The sequence below is a fragment of the Eleutherodactylus coqui genome, chromosome 7, assembly GCF_035609145.1.
Source record: "Eleutherodactylus coqui strain aEleCoq1 chromosome 7, aEleCoq1.hap1, whole genome shotgun sequence".
Classification (NCBI taxonomy): domain Eukaryota; kingdom Metazoa; phylum Chordata; class Amphibia; order Anura; family Eleutherodactylidae; genus Eleutherodactylus; species Eleutherodactylus coqui.
Genome location: NC_089843.1, coordinates 141,624,419 through 141,651,415, shown reverse-complemented (window position 1 = coordinate 141,651,415; position 26,997 = coordinate 141,624,419). Strand labels below are relative to the sequence as shown.

At 42.2% G+C, this 26,997-nt stretch overlaps 1 protein-coding gene across 1 annotated transcript in view; it reads left to right on the top strand.

Moving 5' to 3' along the window:
• The window catches only part of LOC136572824 (UPF0462 protein C4orf33 homolog), a 70,175-nt gene extending 51,393 nt beyond the window's left edge, over positions 1 to 18,782 (top strand). The window contains exons 3-6 of the mRNA XM_066573747.1: positions 2,353 to 2,413; positions 11,485 to 11,536; positions 15,623 to 15,822; positions 18,365 to 18,782. Of these exons, the coding sequence (XP_066429844.1) occupies positions 2,353 to 2,413; positions 11,485 to 11,536; positions 15,623 to 15,822; positions 18,365 to 18,455 (404 nt within the window). The 3' untranslated portion in view covers positions 18,456 to 18,782. The remainder of the gene's footprint in view (positions 1 to 2,352; positions 2,414 to 11,484; positions 11,537 to 15,622; positions 15,823 to 18,364) is intronic.
• Positions 18,783 to 26,997: the final 8,215 nt, after the last annotated feature.

Genomic DNA, 26,997 nt, shown 5'->3' with positions numbered 1-26,997 from the left:
GCGAGCACGCCGGAGCCGGACAGAAGAGGGGAGACAGCGCAAGCGCGTCTAATCCAGGGAGAAGGCAGCTTTAGTTGGCGCCATGGAGACTGGGAAGCCAGCACCGGAGGGGTAAGTGTATAACTTCTGTATGGCCAATATTTAATGCACGATGTATATTACAAAGTGCATTAATAGGGCCATACAGAAGTGCTTAACACCACTTGCTATCACGGGACAACCCCTTTAAGTTCATTGATCTAAATTGGGACATTTTGGCAGAACGTGCATGGATTTCTGCAGATCCTATTTAGATGAATGGGATACCTGCAGAAATTGTGTGTGACTATGCCCTTATGTGGCAACTGTTGAGTGATTGTTGTGCCAATGTTGGGTCGAAAAATGTATCTCCATGATGCAGAACAGTTTAGTTTCTGGATACACTTCTGTAGATGTGTAAGTCAGGAAGGGTGTGACATCATTGAGTCATAAAAATTTACATGTTTTCTAATATGAATCTGAAATACTAGTTAGAAGTCCAATTTTCTGACAGCAACCTGGTAATGGATGAGTTTAGCAAGTGCGAAGAATACACAGTGTGGTTTTCGCATGTGCTATAACTTGTGCTTTTGCACCTTACTTGAGAGATTAAATTACCGTTATCACAGTGGCGATTACCAGTACTTTTAATGCTTTTAATTACTGGCACTTAACACTAAAGGTGGCCTTGTGGCATAGGAAAATCTAATGGGCTTATTTAACAAACTCTATATCTCAACATTTAGCAAAAACACGCCTTAAGAGTAAAAGCATTCTTATCACAACAACAGTAAAAGGAAAACAACACATTTACATTCTGTCAAATTAATTAGAAATGTCTTACAAGAGTAGATCGGGATAAATGTGTTAGAAGTATCTAACATCAAGATAAAGTTGAACTTTGTCAGTGATCATATTACATTATAGCATGTTACAACATTTTTTGATCTTGATCATCATCTTAACCCTTTGCAATCCAATTCAGGGTTTCCTAGGGGGCTTTCTCTTTCTGCCATTATACAATGGCGCCATCTGCTGGCTAGAGACAGTACTGCAGTACATGACAGGCCGGAGAGGCCTCGACAACAGAGCGGCCAGTGATGTACAGTAAGAATACCCTGCCGGATGTCTTCCAACATCGGAGCTGTACAGGCTTCAATCAGAACGTTGGAAGACATCAGACAGTGGATTGGAAAGGGTTAAAGCCGGGGTCACAGGAGAGTATTTGAATTCCGTATTACTTGGAGGATGTATGCACATATGCATGATAGAGCCCTATTGTTCTCTATGGGTGCGTACGAAAATGCTGTACAAACACAATTACATTGCGTATTTGTGGCATTTTTTATGCAAAGTTGCTAAGAGACAATAGAAGGAAAGTAAAAAAAAAAAGAAACCAGGAAGCCGGTGCGTGAGAGCATGCACAGGCCAAAAAAGGGACGATATGCCATTCCACACCCCGGTAAAACGCTGCGTTTTACCATACTTCGTATGAGCCTAGTCTGAATGTGAAATAGGAGAGTAGGATGGGTTTGCTATTAGAAATAATACTCAGTAATAGAAATAATGTTCATTTTGGAAACTGTGCTGGGACGTACGATGATGTTCTGCGATGTTCCTGCCTCTTCTCTGTGAAGCGTAAGGGTGACCATACCCAAAACTGTCATCTGAATAATAACCCCTCAAAAGAACGAATGCAAGCAATAGACGTTCCATGTAAACATGGCCAGCCACATGGTGATGAGCAATAATTCATTCACTAGTCACTTTGTTTCGGCTCACCTTAAAAATAGTCGCTGATTGATTAAACGTTGTCGGGTGCAAAGTACCAGTCATTCATAAGCTATACAGTCACCATTCCTACCGGTCGTCTGTCAACCCACATACTTTGGCTTACAACAGTCCCAAATTTTTGTGCACAAATTTGCAAACTTTGGCCTTTTTTTCCCACTGTCCTTAGCAGTTTCCTAAACAAAAAAGGGGGTGGGGTGTAACGTCGGGGAACATTGCCACCTACAGCACAACAAGTATATGTTATGCCAGACACTGATGTAAATTATTATGCAAATTTTCTAATTGCCATAGATTCAACATTCCAGCACACGTAGAAATGCCAAATGTATTAAAAGGTGTGCGCCTTTTAATACATTCCTCACATCTTACTCCAACGTGCATTGCACTTATACCATTGTACGAAATGCCAGTCTTGGTACATGTGCCCCATGACTGTCTTGGAAATGCATCTATTAGTTTAGTCGAGCATTTAGGATGATGGGCTAGTCAGCTTCTAACATTAGTTAATTAAATCTATTTTTTGTTCTTCTTGTTTTATAGTCGTAGAAGCTTTTTTCCTTAATTCTGAAAAGGAACAGTATCTAGAAGTCGAACTTGGGCCGTAAGTATTTCTAAAAAAGGGAAATTCAGTACAAATTGGTAATTTTTGGGCAATCCCATTTTGAAAATATTCATTGTTATGGTGTATCCACGCAGGGCCGTAATGATTCGACAGAAAGGCATATATCACAGCCAAGCTATGTGAATTTTGAAACCACTTTTTTAATTAGGGTTCTTAATGTGCTCACCAATTCAGGGCTAGATGATAAATGTTGGCACTGGAGTGCTACTGTTTGACTGGCCATGCCTTTTTTTTCGGAAAAATCCGTTGTTTCTGCTAGGAATGTTGGGTAGTATTCATAACAGGACGCTATGAGGTATTCCGAAATGCGTAAGCTGCCAGTTGCAATAATGGTGACAATTGTAAGTTTTTAAATTCTTTTTTAATAAATGTGAAGTTTTATTCCCAAGATATTCCTGTGCTGATGTATTTTCTTATTTTTACCTACTGAATTTATAAATGTAGTTACACCAGAATTCTGACATAAAAAAAGTGGTAAATTTGTGTAAGTCCTACTCGACCCATCAAATTCACACCAGCATCTGGTGTAAATAATAGACAGACTCTATGCCAGTTTTAGCTGAATGTGGGTATGCAGATACCCCAAAATGTTGCATGTTAAGGGCGTTGTCCAGTGATCGCTGAGCTCTTGATATTGGCTGATTGCAGCCTGACAACAATAAGCCACTTGGGAGATCAGGAGCCGCCGGCAGGGGACTTGCAGGGAGAAGTGAGTATGAGCTCTTCATAATGATTTTCACACCAGGGACCTATTTTTATTAAGAAGTTGTATCTCTGACAACCCCCTTCACCTCTTAAAGCAATCCTCCAGTCCTGGACAAACAAGAATGGCCTCATTGCTTCTCAATTAGTTTGCATGGTTAGTCTAAGACACTATACCTGCTTTGATTAACCAGTGCTGCCCACCTGAACATCACTGGCCAGTCAGATCAGCATGTAGTATATTAGACTAGATGCGGTGTGCATCTAGTAGTCAAAGAAGCCTTGCAAACATCTGTGTTTTTCCAGGATTGAAGGGGTCACTTTAACACATTTGGCACATCTTATTCCAGCAGCACATCTTTAACCCTTTCCAATCCACTGTCTGACATCTGAAGACATTATGGTTTAAGGCTGTACAGCTGCGATGTCGAAAGACGTCTGTCGGGGTTCTCTTACTGTATATTGCCAGCCTCTCTGCTGTCGAAGCCTATCCAACGTGTCACCTCGTGCAGTACTGGCTTTAGCCAGCATATAGCGCCATTGTATAATAGCAGAAAAAGAGTAAGCCTCCTAGGAAAACCAGGATACAAATTGGATTGGAAAGGGTTAAAACCTGTGCAGGAAACAGTAGTCTTAGATAAATGTGCCCCATACAGTCTAATAAATGTTTGCAATTCACGGCTTTCTCATCAATTTGGTTTTAAAGTAAAGTCACACAGAATACGTTTCCTAATTAAAAGCAACCCTCCGGTCCAGGGACAACATTTGAAATGTGATGATCAGAGAATTGCCTTTTTTTCTCTTTTGAAGTCCCCTTTGGCTCTTTCCGACCACCTGTTTTGCAGGTTGAAGTGGCCTAGAATAGCCCCACTGATTTTAATGGAACCATGTTCACATATGCAGTTCACATATTTAGAGATTTAGTAAAGCAAGAGACCAAGCTAAGATGAAGGGTTCTGGGCCTAATAAGAATGCCAGGAACCCTTGCTTCAGGCCATTTGTGAGAAATGAATCTCCTGTACCTCATTTCAAAAAGATAATACAACGGGATAACTTTCTTACTTATCCTGACAAGCTGTTTTTTGTGTTTTAATGACACTGACTTTCAGGGCATAAATCATTCTATGCACTTTAAACAGTGTTTAATCAGCAGCAGTTAAGATGCTACTGAAGTTTCGCAGAGTCGAAAATGAGCTATCATAAAAAGTGCTTGTTCCGCACTACTCTTAACACTTATGAGTATACTAAAATGTATCTGTACAGAGCAGAATCATCAGTGGTTTTAAGCCTTATCATGCCCAACAATAAAGCACATTTCTAAAAATTGCCTTTTTAAAAACAATTTTACAAAGTTACTTGCCCTCTGCCCAGTTTTGAAAAATATCAGAAGACCCCTTTAGTTCATGGGAATGTACACTGAATGACCACTTATTAAAGACGTCAATGAATTAGCATGTTAGACCTCCTATGGCCATCAGAATCACAGCTATTTACTGTGTCACCTATCCACAGATACCAGAGGACCCAGGGTATGCCACGAAAACATTCCCCACACCATTGCTTCACCTCCATAGGCCTGAACTGTTCATTGTTCATAGATTCAAGCTGTTTGCACCCAATTCTTATACTCTCATCAGCTCTTCTGCTGTTATAGCCTATCTGTGCTAAGAAATGATGAGTTGAGCATTTGGAAATGTTATTTGGAGCTCCACCATTACATTCAGATGCAGTTTGCCTGACCGTCCTTTGGGGCAACAGCAATTGCCATATAGTGCTGCACCTAATAGAGTAGGGATCTACAAAAAAAGAGGTTGCTGTCAAGTGGCTAATAGGCTTATACAATTTGATCAAAATGTGTAATAAGAACCTCATTCTAGTTTGTAAATTTTGCTGAGCAGCAGTACGCGGATGTGCAGTTTGTTTTTCCTACATTTGGGCATATATTATGGGATCCCCTGGGGTTTAATTGTTATATTTATTTAGTGTTACTGACACTAATCTGTATGGGGCTTTTTTAATGAATACATTTATTTATTGATCACCGCATATATAGTTGAACTCATAAGTTTACATATGTCTTATCCACATTCATTATCACTAAGTTTTTTTTACAATTCTTGACATTTAATTCTAGCACAGATTTCTTCTCTTAGGTCAGTGAGAGTCCCCACTATACTTTAAGAATGGGAAATGTCAAATTAATATTGGGTACAATGATTTATTTCAGCTTTCAATTCATTCATGAGATTCCCAGTGGCTCAGAAGTTTACATACACGTGGTTAGTATTTGGTAGCATTGTTTCTTAAATTGTCTGACTTTGGTAAAATGTTTCGAGTGGCTGTCTGCAAGCTTCTCACAGTAACTTGTTGGAATTTGTGTCCATTAATCCTGACAAAATTGGTGTATGTGACTCAGGCTTGTAGACCCCCGTACACCCACACACATTTTTTCATTTCTGCCCACTAATATTCTATGGGATTAAGGTCATATCCTTGTGATGGCCAATCTATTACTTTCAGTTTGTTGTCCTTAAGCCATTTTGCCACATGTTTGGAAGTATGCTTGGGGTCACTGTTTATTTGGAAAACCCATTTCTGCTCAAGCTTTAACTTTCTGGGTGACATCTCGAGATGTTTCTTCAATATGTCCACAGAATTTTCATTCCATATAACGTTCCTTAGGGAACCACACCATATGGACCAAATTTTATCAAACTTCCGTGGGCGTCTTCTATTGTGGTAGAGCGTCTTCTCATAAGGAAGCATACTGTTACTTACAGACAACTGTTAAGTGATGGAGGGAGATATGCTAGCCTTCCACTTCAGGGCAATTAACTTTCTAGCCATAAACAGTACCTCTTGTATCAGAATTCAGTTGTAGGTATAAGTCCTGTTTTGTTAAGTCTAAGAGGAGTCAGTTAAGCCTGATGTGTTATATGTAGCTGGGTTAGTCTATTGCTATGGGCCGGAGACACATTTTTATGAGAGGTCAGCACATAAGCCTAACCATCGACCGTCATATGCAGTCAACCTACTGGACGTGAGCTCTAGGTGATACACAACAAAATCTTTCCCGCATAATGTTCTAAAGCTTTGAAACCAGACCAATTTGGTTCGGAAGAGGTCACCAATTTAATGACCTGAAGGGTACCCTGGAAATTGTACCAAAAAGGCATGCTGTAATTGGAGAAAGTGATAGAAATCACACTGTAGAAATCCATTTTAAGTTAATAAAACATGAGCCAAATTTCTTACTCAATAAAATGCTTAATTTGTGTAATTCCCAAGTGTATCCAGTATGTCCATCCCTGCAAACCTAGTAATTCAGTTAGAAGAGGGTTTTCCTACAGATACCAACAAGTTAAGGTTCCCTGAGTACCAAGTCGCTTTTTAGTTCCTCCACACATACTTGCTTATGCAGAAAGTGTAGTGGAGCAGGCTGATCCACTATTCCACCCTCCAAGTATCTCTGTAAGCTACTTAGGTTGTATGCACCCTGCAACATACTTTAACCTCCTTTATATTCAGTAGAAACCAACCATTGACCTAAGTATTTAAATTGGGATGCTAAATAGTAGCATAAGAGGTGGGGCAGGACTAGGCTACCCTTGTTTTTGGGATGCTTAAGAATATTAACACTGAGTTTAGCCCACATACTAACCCATAGAAAGGACACCAAGCAGTTATGAAGAGTACGAAAAAATGATTGGCGTACACAAACCCATGTATGTTGAAAAACATAAAGCAATTTTGGTAGAATAAGAATTTTAACCAGGTTCAGCTGAGCAACGACTGATAGAGGGAGTTTGCACCAGACACTGTTTTTTTCACGTACTGATGTCAGAACAGGAGAGATATTTTGTGATATAAATTCAGTGCAGAACGGAGTTATGATAATACCTAGGTACGTAAACTGTAAAATAGCTTGCAAAGGAAAGCCCCTACCAATAGAACATGTATCCGTGTGCCCGTCTAAAGGGAAAATAACTGACTTGGTTCAATTAATTAATGGCCTTAAATGTGAGCCAAACTTGTTGATTTGAATGGCAGCTGAAAGGGAAGGGTCAGAATACAGGATCAAGTCATTGGCGCAGAGCACCAGTTTGGTTGTGACATTCTTACAAGTTAAACCCACTATCCGGGGTGAATCATGTAAGCGCATGGCCAAAATCTCAATGGCCAGGTCAAAAAGGAAGCATGAAAGAGGACACCGTTGATGATTTCCCATGTGGAGCCCAAAACTGAAGGAAAGGGTACCATTAGTTAAAACACTGGCCTCAGACGTCAAGTACAAAACCTGAACACATCTCCTAAAATTCGGGCCAAACTCCTCCAAACAAGCCCACAAAAAGTTTCATTCCACAGAGTCAAAGACCTTGGCCGCATCCATCTATTATTAGACACGGCCAAGGCCTTTAACTCTGTGAAATGAGAATTTTCTCTCTCCCACGTGGTTGTGTGTCACTGAGTTATGAATAAATACTTTCCTCAAATTAATCGAAATGGATTTATGGGGCATGAACCTGGATTGTTCAGGGTGTATAAATATCCAGTATAGCCCTGCTGAGGTGTATAGCTAAACATTTGGCTAGAATCTTACAGTCACAGTTAATCAAATAAGTGGGCCTATATGACCTGGAGTCCCTGGTGTCCTCTCCTGGCTTAGACAGGATCACAATAGGGGCTTCATACATAGAGGGAGGGAAATGACCAGGAGTAAAACTAATGTTGTAAAGAGTAAGCAACTGGAAAAAGACCATAATTGGACTACCCAATCCCATGCTTTGATTTCCAATCACATATTGCTTCTGGCATGCCCATAAAGGGCAAGTAACTCATAATGCTTTATAAGATGCTATACGCCTACTAATAAACAGAGTCCAGGAAGACTTCCTACATTGACAGTCTTGTCTCCGTGTGATCTCTTCTATTGTGCGCACAATCTCTTAACATGAATCTGAAAGGGTGCAAACATTCCTATTGATTACGCCGTGGATCCCAAATAAATCCACGACAAGAGTAGAATTGAGAAAGAGTCAGAAGTAGTGAGGACAGAAGTGACTATAGTATCGAAGGGATCCCGAACATGTAAAATAGACTGAAGCAAACTAGTAGATGAGGCCATGTAGGCCAACAGTTTCCCCGAGGTGCCCCCAAATTCAAAAAAACAATTACACTTGGCTTTAATAGACAAAACGTGATTATGCACCCTTTGTGAACATCTCTAGGCGTCTGTTAGAAGGGGAAGGGTTAGAGACATATATTCTTTCAGCCTGGATAAGGAACTCTTCCAATAACTCCTCTGATTTCCATGTTGTCTTTTTGATATGTAAAACAGTAGAATGGAGATAACCCCTTATATAGGCCTTGAAGGTATCCCACGTAATAAGATTATCAGAAGTTTATCAGCAATAGGGGAGTTTGTTTAAAAAATGGGTGAAACCTCTAGCAAAAGGCTTCTGATTAATATTGACAGAAAGCAACATTGGGAAATGATTAGAAATGCCCCATGGGAGATATTGCATACTGGAGACACCAAGCAAAACCAGGGAAGAGCAGAAAAAGTTACCGATACTGGAGAGAGATGTGGGTGGGCGAATAGCAAGAACAACAGCCTAAAGGAAAGAGGTGCCTCCATACATTTCTCCAACTAATCTCATCCAGCCACCGGTTGTTCCAAGTTGTACTTGTGCCATAAATAAGGAGAAAAACAGTCTATAGAAAAGAGCTAGATTTTCAGCCAGCAAGCAGACTTCAGTGGCAGGAACCAGGAAGTGGGTATGAAAAATACAACAGTTACCTCCTTGTTACCTCACCTAACAGTGCCATCAGTTAGTTTATAGTGCTTTAGGCTGGTGACAGGTTCTCTTTAAAGGGGTTTTCCATGGTTAATACTACTGATGACCAATCCTCACACAGACTATGGGGATCAAATATGTGTCCATGCGTATAATATAATATGGAAAAATATATTTTAGAAAAAAATGGAAAAAAGAATTCAGTCGTGCAGGTTGTAAACATGCATACTTCACATTATCTACTATGCTAAAGAAATAATATACTATCTCTAAAAAAGTATTTGGACATTGCTACCCGTAGAATGGATCATGTCTTATTTGCGTGTTGCATGTCCTAAACCATTCTATATAAGATGCAGACCCTTGGAGGTGTCAGCCATAGTTTGTGACGGAATCTGCATACTATTGGACATACCATTTATGCTGCTAAACACAAGCCAGCCATCACTAAGTACAATGCATCGGCCGAACTACAATAGTGCAAGGAGTGTTGTCATTGGACAGTTGAGTAAAGGAAGTAGGTATGTTCTGTGGATTAACACATCACGCTACTCCATCTTCAAATCAGATGGACGTACCTGGGTGTGGAGGATGCCTGTGTGTGTTATGCCAACAATCAAGTACGGCAGAGATTCTGTTGTGGTCTGGGGATATTTTATGTGGCATGGTGTCGGTCCTTTGGCTGTAGTGGCAAGAACCATGAACACAGAGGTGTACCTTCACATTTTAGACAATAATGTGTTGCCGACAATATGGCAATACTCTGGGAATGGTCAGCAATACTTCCAACAAGACAATGCACCTCACCACAAATCCAACGCTTTTTTACATTGGTTTGAGGATATGAATGTTCCACGATTGGACTGGCCTGAACCCTATTGGACATTTTTGGGACGACTGAAACATCGGGTCAGGAAATATGAATAGCGTCCATCTTCTTTGAGAGAATTCATTAGACGTTTGCAGGATGGAAGGAGGGAAATACCAAGTGAAGTGTATCCGACATTAGTAGAACGTATGCCGTGGAGAATATCCAATGTTGTTGGGACCAAAGGAGGCCCCACGTTGTGATAACCTATGAAAATAAATACTACTTTTGATTCTTGCTAAGGTGTCCACTTTTGTAGAATAGTGTATATGTCACATCTATACAATTTTCAAGAGTGTAGAGGAAAAAGGTCTTCTGTGCCAGGGGCCTAACATTCTACAGTGGCACACGGTGTCCCTACGGTGCCATAGTATATGTGTCTCCACATGATGCCTCTACATGGCACTATTATGCAGTATCCGATGAAGCATGCTACAATTTTTTCCTACTGCTTTCTACATGAAATATGAAGCATTCAGTGGATCCAGTAAATACAATAGTGCTCAATTAAATATTTTTATAGGTGCCGTATTAGGACTCTGTGCAACAGGTTGAATGGAATCCGGTGGCTGAACTATAGGGGATGCGGATGCACCTGGGCCCACGAGCCTTAGGGGGCCCATAAGGCCTCTCTTCTCCATTTAGGGAGCACAGTACTATGAATTAAGCATTATAGTTGGGCGGCCCTGTTACAGCTTTTTCCATTGAGGCTCAGGAGCCTCAAGTTATGCCTCTGTGTTAAGGGGTTAAGAGACGTTGGGGGGCCCCAAGATAAACTTTTACCCCTGGGCCCATGAGCCTTTAACGCAGCTCATCACCCAGCACAATGATGGAGTGCGTTAAAAACCACTGTCGGAGGCAGTAACCTGCATCTGGAAACAGCGGTAAAATCGCTGCAGGATGCCGCAATCTAAATCCCGCAGCGTTTTGCCAATGGCATGTGTGAGAGTGGCCTTACTGTTTAGGTTGTGCCTGAAAAGGGAACAGCGATAGTATACTGTAATTAACAGTGGTTTGACAATATGGACATCTTATAAGTCATGAGTAAGACTCTTTTGTTTTATATATATATATATATATATATATATATATATATATATATATATATATATATATATATATATATATAAATATATAGATAGATAATGTGTGTGTGTGTGTATATATATATATATATATATATATATATATATATATATAATTATTTTATCAAGTGCCCAGGCAGCATTAATGCACTTAAGTAGCTCTAACCAAATGTTATTTCTAATGTATTTCTACTCCTTTTGAGTCTTTGTTCGCTTTTCCCTAGAGGAGATCATGCAACAGGTTCAAATGTACTGTTACTAACATCCAGGCATCGCTGTATCCGGATGCCTGATTTCTCTCTCAGGGAACCAAAGCTTATTTTATAATAGTAAAGTTCACACAATTTGTTCACTTTTTCATTAAAAAAGCAAAGGAGGCTCCAGCAGGAAAGCAGCTTTTTAGTGTGAATGTGCTGTAATCTCCTGACTAACGGTGCAGCGCTGGCTTAGCATTATGCAGTTGTGCAGGTGCCGCTGTGTGCGCAGTGTGAAAACAATCATACTTGCATTACGTGTCTCTCTTCCCGGCTGTAGAATTACCGTACTTATGCTAGAAATGACTCAAGTACAAACTGCTGTGCATTTTTATTTTTGCAGACACGGGCATCATTTGGTGCTACTTCTCTCACAACGCAGAAATATTTGGAAGGTAAGTGAGGGTAATGGTTTTGCGGAGTCTCCAATCCTGCTGAGCAGCCTGAAACGTGGATCATAAACATTTAAAACAGCTGAAAATCAGATCTTCCACACGCCGCTGCAGAGGAGCAAATGAGCTACCTTGAGGATCGTCTGCCTTCTCTTTCCTCATCCTTTCAGTCCTAGGCTTTCCCTGCCAACAGCCATTTAATAAAATGAAATTTCTAATTAAAGCTGGCATGTTCTGCACAACACAGTTGTCAGCTATAAAACAGGAGGGCGGGCGAAGATTAGGGATAATACAGTTTAAAAACCTTTAGCTTCCTCCTTTCTTCTTAGTTCCATGAATAATTAGTGGTGATTTGCCAAATTTAGAATGTGTCTGCACTCTACAGCGCTTGGCTTCATCACAGGATGATTATATCTAATTGATAATTCGAACAGAGTGTTAAGTGCATCTGTATAACCCATAAGTAACGGGAGCTTGATGTGCATTGGTGGAAATGTAATAGGAGTGTGCAGCATAGCTGTTGGACAAACAACTACCTGCACTAACAAATACAAAATAAGAGACCAGTAACATGTTGCCTATGTAACAAAGGAGAAAATAAATACAACCACGGGAGTGACAGTTTGGTTCAAAGGGTTGCTTAGCTTTCAAATAAAGCATTTTCCAGGGTATAAATGGTTTTCAAGGGCAAATATTATTGCTGACCTATCCTAAGGATAGGTCATCAATAGTTGATTGGCTGGGGTCCATCGCTTGGGACCCTGACCGATGAGCTGAGTGGGTGCATGCTGTCAGTGGAGCAAATACACAGAGGTCGGAGTAGAACTCTTCATTCCGACCTCTGTGTAGTGGCCGGCGCTTGAAACTGAAGCCACAACTCTCATGGATTTCATTAAGAGCTGTGCCTGCAGTTACAAGCAACGGCCACTGCACAAAGGTTGGCGTGGAGACTTGCGCTCCAACCTCTGTGTGTTTGCGGCACTGACAGCATGCACTTATTCAGCTAATCAGTCAGGGCCCAATCGATGGACCCCAGCCGATCAACTATTGATGACCTATCCTGGGGATGGGTCATCAATAGTATTTGCCCTGGAAAACCCCTTTAACATTGATGGCCTAGCTTTAGAATAAGCAATCAATGTGTGGGGTCCGGATTCTCCTGGCTACAATATTTCCCAGCAACATAGTGCCATTTGTTTCCTTGCGTCTGTGCATGCTACTGCAACTCAGGCCCAGCTTAACTCCATTTACTTCAATGGGGCACATAGCTATTGACCCGTGAGGGAGGTGCTCTTTGATGAGCATCTCACTTTCCACAACCAGATTTTGATCAAAATAGCACTTAGGCCAAGTACAAAAACTTGATTTGGCAGCATACAGATTGCAGTATTACAGACCTGTAGGCACTCATTTTGCTGAGGTTTTTCTTTTGTGTAAAAAGGTAATTTACTGTTTATTTGAAGGTTTCATTTCATGGGTTTTTGTTAGCTATTTGTTTCCTTTGTAAGAAAAAAAAAAGGAAAAATAGCAGTTTTGTTTCCTTCAGATGTATCCAAATGTGTACCATGCTAACATGCACATGTACGCTTTTAAGAATTAAAGTGGTTTTGTCATAAAAAATTTAAAAAATTCTATACTCCCCTTTTTCTTCCACATCAGTCTCCTTACCTGAGCTTCTGCAGTACCCCAGGGTCACCTCTCTGCACGCTGGCCAGCTTGTTATGAAGCCTGCATTCCTTGCATTCCCTGTACTGTAGCATTCACTGGCTAGGAAGGAATTCTGATCTATTGCTGAGACAGCGGGCATGAACAGTCTCTGCAGTAGATCAGCACTCCCCCTGCTGGCCTGTGAACTGTGACGTAATGCACATTGGCTGGCAGGAAGAAGACTGCCATTAATGTACGTAACCTCACAGGAAGGAGAGGAATCAGCCAGCTGGAGGTGAGGACTGCAGAAGACAGGAAAAGATAGGTGAGGTGAAAATCTGGTAGGTTGACAGGGAAAGAATAGGTAAGTATACAGTTTCTTTTTTTTTATTACAGAACCCCTTTAAGGCTCAGTTGCCAATGCCTTGTATTTAAAGTACAGAGTGGTCTAAGGGTAAAGAATATGCTAGCTAAAATTTCAATATACAATTAAAGGAGTTTTCTGGGACGCAAAAAAAATTCTATGTCCATGAAATGTACTATAAAGAAAAAAGTCATACTTGCCTCCTTAAATGGCTCCTGGTCCAGCACAGGAGGCCGGTTACTGCTGTTCTGAACTTGGTAAAAGATGGCAGCAGACACAGGCCATTCATTGTGCATATGACCACTCAGCTAATCACAGGCTTCAGCAGTCATGTGCTGTTCATGGCATTAGCATCGCTTAAGCCTAGGATTGGCTGGGTGGTCACATGCACAGTAAACGGCTCATGAACACTACCAGCTTCTTCCTGGTTCCCATCAGTGGCGACCTGGACTCCTGTGTTGGAACGGTGGCCATTTAAAAAAGTGAGAATTACTTATTTCTTTGTCTTATAAAATTCCATGATCATAGATTTTTTTTTTTGCGTTCCAGAAAAACCCTTTTTAAGTCGAAATAAAAAGATTTACTTGGTACAAGGCTCTGTTCATAGATTTTTTAAACTACATTTGGCATATGTGCTAAGAAAGCTTTCAGTTCTTTACTGAAAACATCCATATGGGGCCTTGTGTACTTGGCATTTGACAAATGTGTCTTTTTGCATACCGTAGTTTGTTATGTGGCAATAGTCTGCTGAACTTTCCTTTACAGAGGTATATTAAACCCTGCACTGAGCAGGGGCTTGGACCCGAAGACCCTGGAGGTCCCTTCCAACTCTACCATTTTATAATTCTAAAAAAAAAGTTTAGGGCAGAGAAGGGTCTAATGTCATCATCCATGGCACTCTAGGGCAATGGAAGAATAAATGCTTATACCTGGGGTCAAGTGGATTACTCAGCTCGCCAGGACAAAGCTGGAACCTGGAGAGCTGTTCTGCCCAATCTCTAAGGGGAGAGCTCATGGAGTCTGCATGGCACCAGACATGGGATTCTTGTAGTGAAGCTTAAAGGAGGCGGTGGCAGTTTAAGTGATGGGCACTGTGGGCAGAGTAATATACACTTCCTGAAAATCAAGCACCTAGAAGGAGATTTCGTTATGCTGCAAAAGTCAGCATACAGTTATATCTCAGGCAGATATGCATATGGTTAGAGTTGTGGCGTGATTAGATAAACGGTCTTGTCACCCATGGCCTGTAAAAAGTCTCTCGTATGCTACTTGTGGACCTCTTTTTCCGCTTGTGTCAAGATTATTGACCACTAGACATGTCTCTATTTAATTGAAGAGATTTATTGGAATGCGAGAAACTGGATGGTTGTATCGACGAATCACCCACCATCTGGGCCTTTTTGAGCAGACTGTTAGGAGGTGTTGGGACCAGTGGATGCAGGAGGACATCCAAGGTGACCAGGCTTAGAACGTCCTCAACATACCACCAATAGAGAGAATCGTCCGACAAGCACGAGCAGCATCAACTGTTTTGTTGTCCACCATCCAGAGACAGGTGGCACCATCATTACATTCCCTGTGTCTGTTAGAAGCATTTCCAGGCACTGGCCTGAAGGACATTTGAACTCACGGTGCCCATTACGTGTATTGCCTTTGACACCCACCAACCTTCGCCTCTGTTTGCAGTGGTATTGTGAATAACGAAACTGGACTGCTACGGAGTGGAACCAGGTTGACTTCATCGACGAATCTAGTTTTAGTTAGGGCATTGACGATGGCCGTATTCGTGTCTGGAGGCTTAGGGTTCAGGTCCTCCATCCTGCCTTTGTTGTGGAGTATTTACTTTATTCTAGGAGACATAAGCACCTACCTGAATATATAGATAGGGTGGTCCACTCAGCAGCGCCGTGTGCTAACATATTAGGTTTGTCTTTGTCAGGCTGAGATTTTCTCCTTCAAGCTCTTGCATTCAGAGCATATGTACCATAGTAATAATGCATACTGTTGTTTCTCAAACACTTATGTCATCCCCAAGTGTATACTATCTGTATAATATTCTGTATTAATTCCCTTTACAGGAATGCCTACCATTGTTCTTTCAAGCGTCCATATCACAGGGGACTTGGAAAGGCAGAGCACTTATTCCTTGGGAATACTTCCCCCCTTCGGTAGACCAATTTAATGCTTATGCAATTCATGGTTCTGGGCTTAAGAGAACATACGAGGCACTTTATCCGATCCCTGAAAAGGAAGTACAAGAAGGGCAGAAACCTGACTTGTAAGTGTTCCAAATATTGATGTGGACATCTGTTTTCTTATGTGGAAAGAAGTAATTGATCTCTGTACAGTGGTCTGAAGGCAATACAAGTAACGAGGGAAACAAAAGGCATGGCGCAAACTGAAATACAGCTACTGTTAAAGCTTTGATCACTAATTGGAGGCCTTTGATAAAGTTGTATGCCGTAGTCACAATGTGAATCGAATAGTTTACTGGTTAGAGCAATTTGTAAAACACCTTTCAAGATGCAGAATTAGAAAAGTTATTTATTTTGCAGGTAGTGGAAGTTGTGAAAGCAGTGATGTGATAATTGTACCGCTACAAATAAATGATGGGGGAGTCTTTTACATCCTGTCTGACGGTATATATAGCAAGAAGAAGAGGTGGTAAATAATGCCCCCGCAGCATATGCTCCACTGTGTTGTCAGTGGGGAGATCTTAGATCTAGGTTGACATCTATACAGAGATTAGCAGTCACTCTGCCCATATAAATACATTCTAGAGATTCTCCACCTATTTTTTTGTCTTTGCAAAAATGTTATTATTATGACAGTAAGACATAAAGAATAAAATTGCTTTGAGGACTGATGAGCCTTTTTGCTCATTTTTGCTGTGAGATGAAGTCCCAGGTAAATGAGGACAGACTAGTTGCTAGGAATGTTCTTCCGAGCAACCTCTTTAAACTACTGTAATTAGTAGCTAGGGTTGTCTTAGCAATCAGTATAACTTTGCAGTAGTCAAACTATGTATCTATAATATGCTACTTGATCTTATGGTCCTTTTACACTAGGGTCATTAGCGCCCGTGCAGAGCGTTTAGACAGACAGACTTCGCAGCTGGATCGCGGGCTTCTCGCTTAGCATGTAACCTTCTATGTGAAGTGCTGAGCGGGGAGCATTTACATGGAACAAGAGGCCAGCGATCAAGCGATAATGACCTGTGAACGAATAGTGAACAATTTTTTTTTGCATTTACACCGCACGATTATAATTTGTTTAAACGAATTTTGAGCGATGATTGGTACATGTAAATGGGCCATTACTCTGCCTTATTTATCACACTCATTGACAAAAGAAAAAAGCAGAAAGAAAGTGTTGTTGGGATTGAATGAAATGTTATATGTGTGAAAGTAATGATGATACATGTGATTTCAATATTAGAGCAACAGGATACGTTTATTGGGGAGAACTCTACAATTCAATTGAGGCTATAGTACCTTGTTAGCGCGTGTTGTGAGGAAAACGTGTGGGCCCATCTGCCACATCCAGGCAACCATGCTTTGATTTTTGTTGCATTTTTAGAGGAATGTGCCTCCCATTTTGTTATGCTCTCCATCCACCCATCTGTCCCAGGTCTGTATAGCCTGGAATCCTACTAACCCTGAATCCATTGAGGCTATTGTCCAAAGAGAGGTGTCTATAGTAACTCATCAAGAGTAATGGTCGCCTGGATGTGGCAGATGGGGCCACATGTTTTCATCAAAATATGTGTTAAGAATCTAGCATTTTTATGTGGTTTGTATATTTAATAACAGTTGTGCATTTGTATTCAGATGTTAAATGTGCATGAGTGCTGAGGCATGTGTTTCTGTTACTATATGTGTTGCAGCTATGGCTTACATGCACGTACAAATCTGATTTATTTGTTGGAGGTGCAGATTTTTTTTTTCACCACTACTGATTATATAAATATATATTACAACATATACTTTGTTGATATACATGACATAAATTAAAAGTCTAGATAGTTTTTTTATTTTTTTTAAACTTTAAGAGTTTTTTGAAAATCACTTATTCTAAATAAAAAACAACAATGTGATGAATGGACAGAAGGGAAATCCACACTAAGAGCTCTTATTATCTACTATTGAGGACAGGATGTAATTCAGTGGCATTTTCCATCTTTATTCATTTATTATTTTGTGCAAACTTAGGTGAACAATTCAGATACTTATTCTAACCACAGAAATAAGCATCTAATACTAATATGAGCTCATTAACATAATTTACGGTGAACTGTCAAATGATGATTACAATCCTAGTAATACGGGCTTCTCAAGCTTTAAAAAAAAGTCACAAAATATAATTTTTTAATGATAAAGACTGGCCACCAGTCCCCTACTTTTAAGGCCTGTCCATGCAATTAAGGCAACATTGATTCCAGAGAGGGTAGGACGATAACCCTTCCGAAAGAAAAGCTTTACATTTCTGATCTACCTAGAATTTGTGTCTGCTTTGGTATTTTTCCTACAAATTGGCCCCTTGCAAGTCCCATAGTAAAGCAAACTGATCTTCGTATCATTTGAGTTCCTCTTCTTAAGTCGTAGCTCATTGCTATACACAAAGAAAACATAATGATAAAATAGCGTTAAAGTGAAGTTCCAGTAGAGCAGATTGTGAGTGAAATGAATAATTTGTGATGGGAAATGGATCTCATGTGTCACATTCACACCTACATTGTAAGTGAAATAATAGCTATATGGAACAAGAGAAATCTCTTATATATTTAACAGCATGCCAATGGTGTTCTCTTTATTTTATAGTCACCGACTGGAGTATTTCAAGCCTTTTAACTTCAAGGCGTTGATGGGTGAAGAACGGAAAGAGCCCGCGTCCAGCCTTTGGAAAGTGTAACTTGTCTGCACTCCTACGTTTTATACTTTAAATGTCTTCAAATTATTCAAATCCGATTTCTTTTAAGTATCAGCAGTGAAAATCACAGGAGAATATAGCATTGAATGCGGTAATACTTTTTATTACAGTCTGGGAGAGTTCTGTATTAAAATCCTCCAGCTGTAGAAAAACAATCACATCAACTTATCACCTTGCTTCTGATTGGAGATTTGTATTCCCAGTTGGTAAACCTAATGTTAGATGTCAGTTATATTTACGGGTTCTAAACTTTCTATATTTTTATATTAATGTTTTCTTAAAGGACCACGGTATTAATAAAAACTAAAAATATTCCAAATACTCCATTATTTATGCTTAAAAAAGAGAAATTGATAAACTACTGTGCATTGACTGCTTCCTATGTGAATTTGGTAATGGCTCTAATAACCAGGGAATGAAGCAATCTGGATGGCAGAATATATCTACACGACCCATCTTTCCCTTGACTCTTGGGTTACTGAGCTGGGCCAGAGACTTCTACGCCCTAAGCCCGTGATGGCGAACCTATGACACGCGTGTCAGCACTGACACGCATAGCTATAGTCGCTGACACATGGCCGCTAACCCTGTTAGTGAACACTGGCAGGGGCTGCGGCTCTCCTGCTAGTATTTACTAACCAGCGCTACTAGCGGTGCTGATACCGGTGCACTTTGTGATGGCAGTGTGCACCCGGGATCCTCCTTCCCCCTGCCCTGACGTCTCCTACCTGTTGGTTCCGCGAGAGCGTCCAGAGGAGGAGGCGTCCAGCAGCACTCTGACATCACAGTGTGCACCGGAGATCATCGCTGCTGGAGGGCGCGGAGTTCAGAGGAGGAGCAGAGATTCCAGGACGTGGAGGGGGTAAGTGCATGGGTCTCTGGGGCCACTGTGGGGGGCACTGTCACTGCTGGGGGCACTTATTGCTGGGGGTCGCTGTGGGGGGCACTGTGACTGCTAAGGGCCACTGTGAGGGGCACTATAACTACTGGGGGGCACTGTGACTGCTAAGGGCCGCTGTGAGGGGCACTATCACCGCTAGGGGTCACTCTTGGTGGCCGCTGTGGGGGCACTGTCACTGCTAAGGGCTGCTGTGAGGGGCACTATCACCGCTGGGGGCCGCTGTGAGGGCGCTATCACTTCTGGGGGGTCGCTGTCACTACTGGGGGCCGCTGTGGGGGGTGCTGTCACTGCTGCGGGCCAATGTGCACGGCGCTGTCACTGCTGGGGGCCGATGTGAGGGGCACTATTACCGCTGGGGGTCGCTGCTGGGGGCTGCTGTGGGGGTGCTGTCGCTGCTGGGGGCCGCTGTTGCTGCTGGGGTGGTGCTGTGGGACTCTGTTGCTGCTGGGGGTGCTGTCACTGCTGGGGCCGCTGTTTCGGCACTGTCACTGCTGGGGCCGCTGTCACTGCTGGGGGCTGCTGGGGTGGTGCTGTGGGGGGCGCTGTTGCTGCTGGGGATGCTGTCACTGCTGGGGCCGCTGTGGGGCACTGTCACTGCTGGGGGCACTGCCACTGCTGGGTGCCGCTGTGGGGTGCACTGTCAATTCTGGGGGCCGCTGTGTGGGGCACTATTACTGCTGGGGGCCGCTGTCACTGCTGGGGGCCGCTGTGAGGGGCACTATCACCGCTGTGGGCTGCTGTGGGGGGCGTTGTCACTTCTGGGGGCCACTGTGGGGGGCACTGTCACTACTGGTGGCCACTGTGGGGGTCGCTGTCACTGCTGGGGGCCACTGTCGTGGGGCGCTGTCACTGCTGGGGGCCACTCTCGGGGGGCGCTGTCACTGCTAAGGGCCGATGCGAGGGGCACTATCACCGCTGGGGGCCACTGTGAGGGGCACTATCACCGCTGGGGGCAGCTGTCACTTCTGGGGGGCGCTGTCACTACTGGGGGCCACTGCGGGGGTCGCTGTCACTGCTGGGAGCCACTGTGGGGGGGGGGGCGGGCGCTGACACTGCTAAGGGCCAATGTGAAGGGCACTATCACCGCTGGGGGCCACTGTGGGGGGTACTGTCGCTGCTGGGGGCTGCTTTGGGGGGCGCTGTCACTGCTGGGGTGGTGCTGTGGGGGGAGCTGTCGCTGCTGGGGGTGCTGTCACTGCTGGGGCCGCTGTGGGGGGCACTGTCACTGCTGGGTGCCGCTGTCGGGGACACTGTCACTCCTGGGCGCCGCTATGGGGGGCCGCATTCACTCCTGGGGGCCGCTGTGGGGGCACTGTCACCGCTGGGGGCTCATCATTACTGAGATAAGTAAGGGGGAGGCAGCGAGAGGCGAGGGCCTGTGCTATGGGTGTTTTGGGTTTATTAAACACAGTTCTATATTACAATTATACATTTTTGTTAATTAAACTGTAAATATCGCAAATTAATGGTTTTCTTCTCGAAGTGACACACCACCCGACTTATGCTCGTATTTTGGCAAATTTTGACACACTGAGCTCAAAATGTTGCCGATCACTGCCCCAAGCTATTCTGGGGTTTGGCTTCCAGAATTTCATCTAACATAGGTGGAACCAGGAAAGGGATGAATTGATCATGTATCTGCATTCAGTATCCATCCAGAATATTGAATACCAGAATATTGACATATTGGGGGGGAAAAGGGTGAGATTATGGGGGACCCTTTCTCAGCATAAAAATAAGTAATTTAAAAAGTCAATTTTTTGAAGTCTATAAATCTCCATTTATAGGAGGGGGGAGAGAGGGAGAGAGATCTTAGTGATGCAATTGTACATTAGAGCAAAATTGCATTTATGATATATTGAGAATATTTTCCCAGAACAAAAAATTCTCCTTCTGCTATTTTAACTTTGATTAATGAGTATTTCGTATAACTGGGATGCACCTGTCACTTAGAAAATGCAATTTATCAAGAAAGGAAAAAAAAATCTGGGGATTTTTATTGCCGTTTTAGGGTGACTATCCACTAGTGTTTGCGAATTTGCTGTATTTTTTTTCAGGGGTCTATGGGGCTTTCTAATGTTAAAAACGCATTGCAGCAACTTTGCGCGATGCGATTTTAACATTAACAAGTCCCATAGACCCCTGGAGAAAAAAAAACGCTACGAATTTCGCTGTGAAAAAGAACTGTAGTGGGTCGTCACCCTTAAAGTTAAATGCCTGCATTCTAAAAAGATCCACTTTTGGTCACATTTTAATGAACAGTTCATCAGGTAAAAGGAGAGGAGGGGGATTTCTTACAGCACAGATGTGGCGAGTGACCACTGTGGAATGGAGTTCGTCTACAATATATACACAATATTTTAAATGCCATACACTAGCTCCTCTTGCCTTCCTTCAAGCATCTGTTCTGCATATGTAAAAGGTAAGCAAATTTTCATTCATGAGAAACGTCTTTTATTTAATACATAAAAAACACTTAAAAATTCCTGGCATGCTCTCACATTTTTCTGCACAACTTTAATTTTATGTGTATTCCCATTTTTTTCCAGATCATGAATTTTATACCGTGTGCATCTTGACGTACTGTAAAATAGCGAAATATTTTAAGTCCTTTTAAAAAAAATATCTAACTCTTAAAAAATAGAGGTAAAATAAGAAGCAGCGTTTTATTTTCATATTTTGTACTTCTCACATCCAACCTGGACGCCTGTCCTTATACAACCAGACACTGGGAAGGGTCCTACCTGAAAGCTGGGTGATTGCCCCGATAAGGACTGCCCTGGCCGTGTGCCTCGGCCCCTAGTTGACCCTATGTGGGGAAAGGAAACAAAACCAGAAACCCAAAATCATTATGCAAACAAATACAGTACTTAGCTTGAGCTGCAGCAAGTAATTAAATGATCCAGTACAAAGCTTCTGACTGCTAGCCCAGTTAGGGAGAGACTGAAAAGTCAACCGCAGTTCAGCTCAGTCTCAAGCCAGGCTAAATAGCCCTAGTAATTATCCACAGGTGTGACTAAACACTTCACACCAAATACCACACCTACTGAGCCAGAAGATGTAGAAATATCTCCCAAACCAGCACCAGACTATCAGCAAGGCAGCAATCCCAGAACTGTTGCAAGAGTACCTCCCCTTTCAGAAGGGGCCCCAGGACCCTTAGGACCAGGTCAATTTGGATTTAGTCTGTGAAAATTTTTCACAAGCCGATCCGCATGGACATCTGCCGCTGGTACCCATGTCCTCTCCTCAGGGCCATAGCCACGCCAATGCACTTAATACTGTAGTGCTCTCCTAAACAGATGAGAGTCCACTATGCGACTTATCTCAAAATGAATATCCCCATCAACCACAACCGGGGCTGGCGGAGATGAACCATTTTCTGAGTCAACAAACTTCTTTAATAGAGACCTGTGAAACACATTAGTTATTCCCATCGAACTAGGAATCTCTAAATGAAAAGACACAGGGTTAATTTTTTCAATGATTTTGAAAAGGCCGATAAAATGTAAACCTAACTTAAAAGACTGTTGTTTGATTTTTATGTTCTTAGTTGACAACCATACTAAGTCTCCCACCGAGAAATTAGTCCGCTCAGAACATCTATTATTAGCCACCTGCCTAAAATCTTTACCATCCTTTGAATATTCTTCTGAATATCTTCCCACACCGCCTCGATGTTAGAGTAGAATTCATTCTCCTCTGGTACGTCCAACACCTACTTAGAAAAGGGACGAAAACATGGATGGCACCCATAATTACGAAAGAATGGCGACTTCCCCGTAGATTCCAACGATCTGTTGTTAAGTGCGAATTCAGCGAATTCTCCTGATTTTCTGAGACATAACACCACAAGTATTGTTCCATACTCTGGTTACATCTCTGTTTGTCCATTAATCTCTGGATGATAGGTCCAGGAAAATGAGAGCTTAATACCCAACCGAGAGCAAACAAAGCGCCAGAATCTGGAAATAAACTGGACCCCACGATCGTAGATGATATTTGCTGGTAAACCGTGCAGTCTCACGATATGCGTAATTAACAATCTGGACAAGGTTTTAGAACTAGGAAGAGTTACAAAATGACACATCTTGCTAAAACGGTAAACCGCAACCCAGATAACAGTATTACCCTCTGAAAGCGGCAAATCCGCAATGAAGTCCATAGACAAATGAGTCCAAGGTTTCACAGGTATTGGCAAAGGTATCAACCTCCCTGCAGGGGAGTTACTAGGAAATCTAGTCATGGCAAAAACCTTACAGGACCAGGCAAAGCTGAATACATCTCGCCATAAAGATGGACACCGAAAAATTATTTTGAGTAATTTACGGGTATTATTAATCCCCAGATGACCAGCCAACGTAGAACTATGTACTTCAGACAGCACTTGCAGCCTCAAAGGAACCAGAACAAACAGCTTTCTCTCAGGAAGACTTGCCGGAGCTAAATCCTGTGCTTTATGGACCTGCTCCTCTAAATCTAGTGAAACCGTGGACACCACAACCCCCTCTGAAAGAGTGGGTATTGGAGGTTCGTCCAAAATTACCGAAGCAAAACTCCTAGAAAGAGCATCAGCTTTAACATTTCTACTGCCAGGACGATATGTAACCAGAAAGTCATAGTAGGGAAAATATAAAATCAAACAATCACTGAAAACGGCCAGATACTTACTGGTACAAGAGGGCAGATAGCTGCATCCCCTCAACATGCAGGTGGCTTAACTGAGAAATGAGGGAGCCAATTACACCTGTGCTGGACACCGATGAAGCAGCCACTCACACAGCCTCTTAATATAGAGGGGGTGGCTGCTTGGTGTCTACTCCTGCACAGAGTAGATACAAAGTGCCAGACCTTCTGATACATGTAGTCCACCATGCAGACTAGCAACCTATTAATGACGGCATAATAGTTCGGTCGGCTGCACTGCACCTCAAAAAGTGAACCAGAAAGTCTAAACATTAAAAAATAGTGACCACCGTGCCTATCACGGGTTAAGTCTCTTGGCTGACTTTAGGTAAATCAGGTTTTTCTGATCCATAAAAACCGTCACCTTATGCTAAGCCCCTTTTAATAGGTGCCGCCATTTCTCAAATGCCCACTTAATCGCCAAAATCTCTCTATCACCAATGTCATCATTTTGCTCTGCAGTAGAATATTTACATGAAAAAAAGCACAAGGATGAAGCTCTTGCAATGTACTTGTTCCCTGGGATAGCACCCGCACAACCCCAACTTCTGAGGCATCAACTTCCACCATGAACGGTCTGGTTGCACTAGAACCGGGGCCGTCGCAAAACATCTCTTCAAGGCATGAAAAGATTCTAATGCCCTTGGTGATCATTAAGAAGGTAAACAACCCTTCCTTGTCATATCCGTCAATAGTTTGACCATCACCGAAAATCCCTTGATAGACGCCCTTCATATTCTCTGGTAATACCCAGTCCCGCATTGCCCGGACCTTCTCCAGATCAATTTTGAAACCTCTTGGGGTAATAATGTGTCCCATAAATGTGATCTCCTGTATGGAAAAAAAAAATTATTCCTTTTTCACAAACATAATCGCCTAACTGCAGAACTCGTGCAAAAATCCTCAATAGAAGAGTCTGCCTGATGTAAACCTCTGAGCTTCCCCTCTGCCAGTAACACCCTATTGGGGTCATCATAGATTAACCTGAGGACATTGAAAAAACGATCCACAGAGGACAAAGGTTCAGAGGAGGGAGGCAAGGAAAAAGCCCACAGCTGTGGAGCTGGTGGTGAGCGGCCTATCACTGCGTATGGTAGTGATACTGTACTACGCATGACAGGGTATCTCACTCACACTGTTACTGCGTAGTAGTCCTGTTTTTTCCCCCACGCTGTCTCTTCACAGTGGGCTGAGATCTGCATATGGGCTGCGTTGATTATGTGCACATAGAGTGCAATACACAGCAAAATAGAACATACTCCTTCCTTTTTTGCGCAATGCATAGATACAGCGATACAGCGTAAGGCAATATATTTGATTGCCTGCGAATTACCGCTTATCACATGGTAAACATACGCTCGTGTGAGCCCGTCCTAACTAAGATTGCCTACCCAAAATGTTACATTGTATTTCCTGTTGCATATATAACAATATTATTCCACAGCGCCGTACAGAGATTATTATAAATTGTCCATGTATACAGGATGGGCCACAGAAAAGTAGCACAGCATCGCGCTTTTACGAAAGCTGTCTGAACAAAACAAAAATCTTTCTTGTCCATAGCAACCTAATACAGCTCAGCTTTCATTTGAACTCAGCAGTATTAAAGTAATCCATCCAATCTATCATGATTATTACAGAAATCTTGACATATCATAACAAGAATGAAGCTGACAGTGATGAAGAAATGGTTGATTAGTAACAAGATTAAATGCCTAATTTCTATTGTAATAGAAAATCTTAGACTTAAACTAATGCTGATCTGAAGCAAGATTTTCACATGTATTGTGTAGAGAATAAAAGAAAATCTATTCAGGCACATGTGCTACATGAATACTTACTTGAAAAAACTTTACAAATTTCTTAAAAATAGTCTAGAGGTGGCTTAACACCACACCATGCCGTCATTCATTCGGCAAGAGCTGCCTGTGATTGGCTGAGCACGTCAGTCAATCACAAACAGCTCTTTCAGCAGACAGGGATTTTAAATCCCCGCCTGCTGATAGATCAGCACTAGAGAGCCGGGGACAGCCAGGAGAAGACGCGGCTGAGCCCCGGCAGCCAAAGGGAGGTAAATATGTAATTTTTTTTTGTTTTTTACAGCACTTTTACTTGATTTTCAGGGAAGGGATTATATATAAAGCCCTTCCCTGAAATCAATTGACAGCAGCAGAATACTGACATCTGACATCTGTGACAGCTGCGGTAGAGAATTTTAGAATTCCTCTGCTGCATCTGTCACAGATGTAGCAGCAGGGAATTCTTTTAACTAGCGGGGATGAAGGAAAGATGTGTTCTTCATTCCAGCAGGGGTTACGGCAGCGGAGGAGAGGTAAGTATATATATATTTTTTTTAGACTAAAATTTTTCTTTTTCAGGGAAGGGCTTATATGTAAAGCCCTTCCCTGTGAAAGAATGCAGGGGTGCTGGCAGACCATTGTTTTCGATGGAGCCGCCGGCAGCAGCCGCGGCTCCATTGAAGACAATGCGCGCATTTTTTTTTACACTAAAATTCATTTTTTTCAGGGAAGAGCTTATATGTAAAGCCCTTCCCTGAAAAACAACTCAGGGGTGTCGGCAGGTACCTATGTACGCGCAAAAACACGCTCGTGGGATGGGCGATTATTACACCTCCGTTATGTTTTATTTACTTACAGAGATATTGCTATTGCTGCCTTTTGTTTCTGTTGCAACAGCCATTTTTTTAGACCGCTTCAGCCATATTTAGACGTGCCTTATGATTTAGGTTCTCTGAGAGGGACAGTATATTATCACTCTTAACATATATCCAATCCATAATAGACACAGTTTTACCTACTAAGCATAAAAAAACGGCGGTGTAGGAAGAAAGTGCAAATATTCAATGGCAAAGTGTCAAGAGCACTAACTTGTGCCCACGGAGAGGACTCGTTGGTCTTTTTAATATGGCGGTAGTAC